At 36.9% G+C, this 7,857-nt stretch overlaps 1 protein-coding gene across 5 annotated transcripts in view; it reads right to left on the bottom strand.

Moving 5' to 3' along the window:
- Positions 1–750: 750 nt before the first annotated feature.
- The window catches only part of LOC134577864 (pleckstrin homology domain-containing family A member 7-like), a 97,148-nt gene continuing 90,041 nt past the window's right edge, over positions 751–7,857 (bottom strand). For all 5 annotated transcript variants that reach the window (XM_063436773.1, XM_063436776.1, XM_063436775.1 and 2 more), the window contains exons 21-24: positions 7,369–7,770; positions 7,058–7,182; positions 5,657–5,796; positions 751–2,424 (exon numbers count right to left, since the gene is read on the bottom strand). In XM_063436773.1, coding sequence (XP_063292843.1) covers positions 1,922–2,424; positions 5,657–5,796; positions 7,058–7,182; positions 7,369–7,770 — 1,170 coding nt within the window. In that variant the 3' untranslated portion in view covers positions 751–1,921. The remainder of the gene's footprint in view (positions 2,425–5,656; positions 5,797–7,057; positions 7,183–7,368; positions 7,771–7,857) is intronic.

Below are 7,857 nucleotides of genomic sequence, written 5' to 3'. Positions count from 1 at the left end.
TATAGATCGAGAACAGTAGGGGACCAAGGACTGAACCTTGGGGGACATCAACAGAGTGAGGAAAAGGCAGAGCCAGAGAAAGAAACGCTAAAAGAGTGCTGGGTGAGGTAGGAGGAGCACCAGGAGAGAGTAATATCTCTTAGACTGCGATTACAGAGGGTGAGAAGAAGCGGTTGATGAGCAACAGTATCAAAAAATCAAATGCATTGGGAGACTTCCTCCAGCAGCATTCAGCAATTCTGGAGCCTTTTTGGAGGTATTGAGTCAGCTTGGTGTGCCAAGGTAGTTGGGGGCGCTTGCTGCGTTTAAGTGTAGGAGGTGCCACAATGTCTAAAGCTTTAGACTTGATAATGGGAGGTTCTCCTGAAAGCCTGTCATTAAAAAATGCTGTTGGTCCAATAAAAAAGGTATTACAAGATACAAATGTTACATCTAAATCACTGTACTAATAGAGCTACAATCTCTACTAGAAATATTTATCAAAATAAACAGGGAATCCAGTAATATGGTCACAAATCCTTTTTGCCAAGTCACTTTAATGCTTGCTCTCAAATTAATCTATAACAGAACACAAAACAGATATATTCAGATTTGCTTTATTTGCACATTAATGTCTTGCATAGATACCACAAAACAAAAACAACTTAAAGCTTTGAACCCATTTCTTTTGCATGTTTTGAAATTCAAAAAAAAAAAAAAAGTAACAGAAATGGTTAGTGGATTCCAACAAGATTATTACAAAAAAAAAAAAAAAAGTCATAAAAAAAAGAAAGTTGTGGAGCTTATAATAAGAAAGGGTTACAGCCATTATATGGTTAGGTATTGCTAATAAAGCAATAGATTGACCTATTTGGTTTTAATGGCAGGTTAACGACAGACAGCATACACAGTAAGAGCCAGTCCAAGAGGCACGTTCATAACATTGCATGGATTGCATATTAAAATTATACAAACCCTTTACAAAAGGGCAAAATAACAAACCACTAGTTTACTGGTCAAGGCACTGCAATAAAATACAAAGTTAATAAAAATATACAGACCAGTCAGGTCTTAGGATTAAAAGAAATTTTTCGTAAAAAATAAACCATTCATTTTGGCAGACAGATCCATGATGAATGGTGGCCTCCACTTCATAAAGGCATTCCACGTTGACCTCTAACTGAGAAGATTTGATTTTGATTAAGAAACAATTGTAGAAAAACAGATAATATAGCTGATAACAGACAACTGTGGTAGTTTTTCAGTACATTAAAAAACAAAAATAAAAAAATACACAAATAATTCTGGTAGACATTTCGGTAGATATTTCCTTCCAGTTATGCGGAGATCCTAGAATGGCCATAGCCTGATGAAAAATAAAAACAAAAGAAACCAACAACTAGTTTCAGGCAGGATGAGAAGCCCTTCATATATTCCAGCCTTCTTATTCAACATTACTTTTGCTCACTGAATAGTGCAACTGTCCCTAGTCATGCAAGTTAAGAAAACATCAACTTTAACCTCGGCTTTGAACAATAATACTAGCAGTACGTTTCCTCTAAAACCTTTTCGAGTGCAACTTCATTAATATCTTCTCCAGTTATAAATCACATACCATTCCCTCTTTTAGCCTTGTTGCATGTGTAGCTCTGTCTAGCGTACGACTTTCTTCCCTAAAAGTTTCTTATTTCACAAGTTTAACATTTCAACTCCTCAGTGCATCTACGATTCCAATTTAGGATTCAAAAGGATCACAGCTTCATTATGTACATACTATTTACATCCTCTGACATTCTTTACATATCTTTCATCCAGCACTTCCCTTCTCGTGTCTCTAGCAATGCTACATAAATTAAACCATCTCCACCATAACATTCTGTTTCCACCATTAAGGCTCACGTAAAAGTCCTTCTTAGAGCTGTAGATTCAGTTCTTCTTAAAACTAGAAACTAGATTGGAGAAGAGTGATTCTGATGGGCTCTCGCTCTTCCTTGCAATAATCGGATACTTTGTTTAAACTCAATGGGTGGTAATGCAAATCTTCTATGAGGAAATCATAGGTTCCCACTTGCCCATTGCACTTTGATAGTGATGTATTCTCCTGTTTCATGGCTGGGCTGTGATCGGATTTTCCATTCTCATTCTGAGCACACCAATTCTCATAATGAAGGTTCTCTGAAGGGATAGCATTACAAAGATCTTTGTCAAATTCAAAATGTTCTCCTTGAGAGGTGCAGGTTTCTCCTGAATTCTGCTGGCAATTTCCCAGTTTATGCACATTATCTTCTGTGGAAGAAGATTTAGAAGTGGTTTTGTACCGACAGCCCTCCTTAGCTTCAGGCTGTTTGCTGGGATAGGAATCCTGCATAAAAAAGTCCCAGGGATAAACTTCCTCGGAAGCGGAGATATCACTTGCTGCATCACAATCATCAGCGAAGGTTTCGGCTAAATAAGGGGAAAAAAAAACAATGACAGTTGAAGACGAGAGTAATGTGTGTAGGCCATCAATCTCTTGCATTCTACAGAACAGACTAAAGAATCTTACAATAGCTGAAGTCAAAAAAGCATTTTGATAGTTTACTTTATTCACGTGATAAAAGGATCATACTTACAATTTTTTTTTTTTTTTTTTTAAAGTTAATTCTAATGAAACTCCAAGTACCATAACCTCAACAGACTGTTTCAATTAGGTGGCACAGAGAGGGTCAATGGGGATTTGCACAGCTACACTTTGCTCTCCTGTTAAAAAACCCTTTTTCAGGTCTTAAGTAGAGTAGAAACCAAAAAAAAAAAAAAAAAAAAAAAAAGGTATAACTCTGATCCACTAGTAAGCAATTTATTTTAATTGTGCCCGAGGAAGTCTATGTTACAACAAAACACATGGGGCAAGGTGAACGTGCTAAAACAGGTCTGTGTAATTGTGGACGCTGCAGGGATGTTGCATTAATATCACCCGAGACATGTAGTTTTGGGTGCAAGCTAGGCAGGTTTTGTTGACATTTAGAAAATGAAGAGACTGGGAAACGGGATTACAGAAAGGTCCTCCCAGTTAACAGTCCCTATACCCAGAAGAAAGCTGTTCATTAATCTAAGGCAGCCAATTGCCAGTATAGAACATAGGTGAAATATATGAAATAATAATAAATTAACATTTTATTAGTTCCTCTTGAGGAGAATAAAATGAAATAAACAAAGAAATATAGTGACAAAAGCGTATAAACAGTGAAAAAATATATTCAGTATATAGGAACCGTCTAGTTTCCTGCTATCTAAATATTGTGTACAGCACACCAGTATGCTCTTTAATTGATAACTGAGATAGATATAGATTGTTGCTAATATGTGCAACAATGTCTCATTAATCAGTTTATTCGCGGTGTGAGTAAGAGGAGTTACAGAATAAGTTTAGAAATAAAGTAACCTCAATAAAGTAGGACAAATGTTTATGTCCCTATAAGGTATAATGCTTAGAAGCAAGGCAGAGTCTTACAAGGGGTTGGGGGTGTATAATGGAGATAAAGAAGTGAGGTGGCAGTAGTATCTTATCTAGCAGTGTAGTCAAGATATAAGCCAATAGAACACTTCTGTAGTCCTAGTAAAAATTCCACCCAATACCACAGTACAGCAGTGTAGCGATAGACTTTATCCACCAGAGGTGAGGCTGCAATGGTATCTGATCTAGCTATGTAGTCAAAATATGAGCCAGTAGGACACTTCTGCAGTCCCACTACAAATGTTGGACCAAATATTCCAATCTAGCACTGTAGCGATCCATTGGAAATAGGTTAAACACATCTGATTAACAAGCAGATACCAAGTCTAATACAACTCTGTCTAATAATCTGTAACTGAATTATTGCCATAGAGGGCTGGGAGTATGATTCATCATAATACTGGCTTAAAGCCTAATAGTAGTATTCCAGACACCCCCTCCTATTACTATGCACACGAAGCAATTAGACATCCTATGTTAAAAACCTAGTGGTTATGGTAAAGCTCAACGCGCGTTTCGGCACCAGCATTGTGCCTTTGTCAAGAGCTTACCGGAGAATGAGATCGCGCCTCAATTTGAACACTGTAGTCTCCGCCCATGATACCCATGACGTCATCGTCACTCTCGGACGGCGTCAGGCAGTGGGCGGGCTACCAAGGTAGGGAGTGTGAAGTCCTAACTCTGATGGATGTGTATCTCCATAATCGCTCCATTGTAATTGAGCATCTTCTAAGGTGTCAGAGTTCTTGACTCACTGAACACATTTTAAAGATTGGTGAATAAACATGCCAATATCCAAGTCTAAGCAGGATCCCCAAACGTTTTGAATTTTCATGACTGAGAGGTAGATTGGGCCACCATTTTAGTTCCTTGGACACAAAGGATACATACATACATACATACATACACATATATATATATATATATATATATATATATATATATTTCCACAACCCTGCAATGCATCTTTTTTTGCTCCTTGATTTAGGTCTTTGTTGCAAGCACTCTCCTGGCATCATAGACAGCCCCAAGGGGGTCTAAAGATATTACATGGACCAAGCACTTTATTTCAATGCCTGATTATTATCCCCTTTGTGCAATTTCACCTTGTAATATGTATTAGTGTGTGTTATTTTAGATCCACTACAACAATTTAATAGGATTAAAGGGACACTATAGTCACCTGTACAATTTTAGCTTAATAAAGCAGTTTTGGTGTATAGAACATGCCCCTGCAGCCTCACTGCTCAATCCTCTGCCATTTAGGAGTTAAATCCCTTTGTTTATGAACCCTAGTCACACCTCCCTGCATGTGACTTGCACAGCCTTCCATAAACACTTCCTGTAAAGAGAGCCCTATTTAGGCTTTCTTTATTGCAAGTTCTGTTTAATTAAGATTCTTATCCCCTGCTATGTGAAGAGCTTGCTAGACCCTGCAAGAGCCTCCTGTATGTGATTAAAGTTCAATTTAGAGATTGAGATACAATTATTTAAGGTAAATTACATCTGTTTGAAAGTGAAACCAGTTTTTTTTTCATGCAGGCTCTGTCAATCATAGCCAGCGGAGGTGTGGCTAGGGCTGCATAAACAGAAACAAAGTGATTTAACTCCTAAATGACAGTGAATTGAGCAGTGAAATTGCAGGGGGATGATCTATATACTAAAACTGCTTTATTTAGCTAAAGTAATTTAAGGTGACTATAGTGTTCCTTTAAAGTATGTGGAGTGTTCGCACTCACTGTACATTGCAAGCAAAACTCTGGACACATGTAAGTTTAGTACAAGACTAGTTTACCTGAGTTACTTACTATGCCGAACATAACCAACATATTAAAATATAAATACTTATTACAGTGAGTGAGATATCTGTAAGCAGCCCTGCCTTAGTTTATACAGTATTATTTTATACAGATTAATATAGACATAAGGAAACAGCCAACTATCTTTGTAGTTTGCAGGATAAGTATTAAAAACTGCTTTAAAAATTAGGCATTGTTTAATTAAGTTAATTTTCTTTGTTTATCCTTCACAAAGGGTTCTATTAGAGGTTTGCATCAGTCTATTGACTGCATACAATATATATGATTATATGATACAAAAAAATTAAATAAAAAAGCCACCAACTTATCATGACATAATTTATTTTCCATGCAGAAAAAGACTGTTTAACTGCTCCCCAGTTACCTGTCATATTTTTGCTAAGTTGGGAGGCCTCTGATGCCAATGTGTATGATAAACTGATAATCCGTTCACGTTCCCCCTCCATTTCGATGGTGTAACCTTCTTCTGACTGTCTGCTGATTCCTCCAGGGGGTGGGCTAGGGCTAAAAGGCAAAACATATATTAGACATAAAATTACAGGAAGAGCTCTACTGAAAAATGGGTAGTTGTGTGGTGGTTTAAAAGGTACAGGGTGCCCTTAAAGGAAGGAAATCTGTTCCCATACCAGATATATACATGTAATAAAAATGAGAAATAATCCCAAGGCACACCAAGGTTTTGCACATAAAAAAAAAAAAAAAAAAAAAAAAAAAAAAGTTTTTTTATTCATGCATAGAAAATACAACAGAATATCTTTTTAGCAGAGAGAAAGTGCATAGTATAGTATGAAACATATATTAGAAACAAAGTCTGTGTGTCACAGCAGGGTAGGTAAGTAGTTAGGAGGAGGCAACCTAAAACACTAGAAGGCCAAGAAAAAGCTATTCAAGTGGGTTGAATATGTAAATAGGATTTGTTTCCCAGTAACAAATATGGGTTAGGAATGCGAAAATAAAATCTCCTGGAGAAAGTCAAATTCCATGTTTAGTGAATCAGATAATACAATAATCATCTAGGAGATTTTAGGACAGCTCTGATAGGGTACTGTACACACCTCATTCCCTCGTCTTACCCAGTTAGAGGCAGCAGGTGTAACAAAGACAAAAAGATTGCACACTGATGTGCGAAGCACAGAAGAAGGACAAGTGAATTGGAGTGCCTGGCTACAACTCTTCTTCTTGGCTGGCGTATCACCTGGGCACTTACATAGTACCACTTCCATCTACTAAACCTAAGTAATCAGTGTGTAAGGTAGATATATAAGCAGGGTACCAAAGTTAATATGCAATGAGATCTCCCATGATCTTCTTAAAAATTCTAAATATTTTTGACATAACACAGCAAAACTACTTTTAACTTTTTTTAACCTATCGTTCCTGTAAGTTTTCTTGTAATTGTCCTATTTATAGTTAAATTCCCCCCCTAATAATATTGTAAAGTGCTATGGAATCTGTTGGTGCTATATAAATTGCGATAATAATAATAATAATAATAATAATAATAATAATAATAATAATAATAATTACAATTAGTTTTAAACACAGGCCTGTAAGCATATGAGTCAATATGTGAAATATTTGACAGAGCTTAAAAAAGTTTATTCAATAAGCAGAGAGGTGCAAAATGTAACCTAAAATACATTTTGCTAGTTTGTCCCAAGTTTGCAACTCTATTGTTCTTTCACCACAGCTTTTTTTTTTTTTATCAACCTTCTACAATGTGATAAAGGGTGGATAGCACGTGATTTAATATTGAATACTATACCTAGTCACAGACCCTTTTTTAACTCGCTCAGAGTTTCTTTGGACTTCGAGTTCTGGTTGGGTGCTGGCATGTGACTTGGTTTCTGAAGAAATGCCTTGATGGGAGTGCATTTGGTTTGAGCTTGACTAGAAGGGGAATAAACAAAAACTGAATAAGTACATATACAATAAATAAAAATATTAACAATAAAAAAAAGCAATCTCAGAAATGTATGTTGCCTCCTAATATATAAGCTGCAGAATTAAGTTGGAAAAAAATAAAATAAAGGTGGGTATTTGTTCAGTCAGTCCAAGTATATTGTTCTCATTTACCTCCAGTTTCTCATGGCTGCCATCTTGCAAATCCTTTTTGGCTTGCTTACAAGCTGCAGTGACTAGTTTACTGCTTGTCCTCAATGGAGGAGTCACCTTGGTCAGTGGAGAGATCTCAAGGCTGGTCATGGAAGTAATGCTTTGTGCTTGGGGTTCCATCACCAGACTATATGTTGGTTCATCAACATTGCATTGGGCAGAGGGTCTACTGTCCTGTGGTGTGTTAGGGGGAGCTACCTTGGATTTCACACTTCCCAATTTTCCAGCTTGTGGAGTGGATGCGGTGCTTGGATAAAAGGAAGCCGTAACCCTGACCAATGCAGGTTTTCTTTGTTCCAAAGATGCTTTGTCTATTTGAGAATTTGTTCCAACTGGGAGGGAATCAGATGATGAGGACCTCAACTGCCAAATAAGAACAACGATAGATAAGTATACAGTGGAATATATACCACATATTTTAATTCAATACATGCATTTTACTGTTGCAGC

Source organism: Pelobates fuscus, chromosome 11, assembly GCF_036172605.1.
Source record: "Pelobates fuscus isolate aPelFus1 chromosome 11, aPelFus1.pri, whole genome shotgun sequence".
NCBI classification, from domain to species: Eukaryota; Metazoa; Chordata; class Amphibia; order Anura; family Pelobatidae; genus Pelobates; species Pelobates fuscus.
This window is presented reverse-complemented; position numbering and strand designations above follow the sequence as displayed.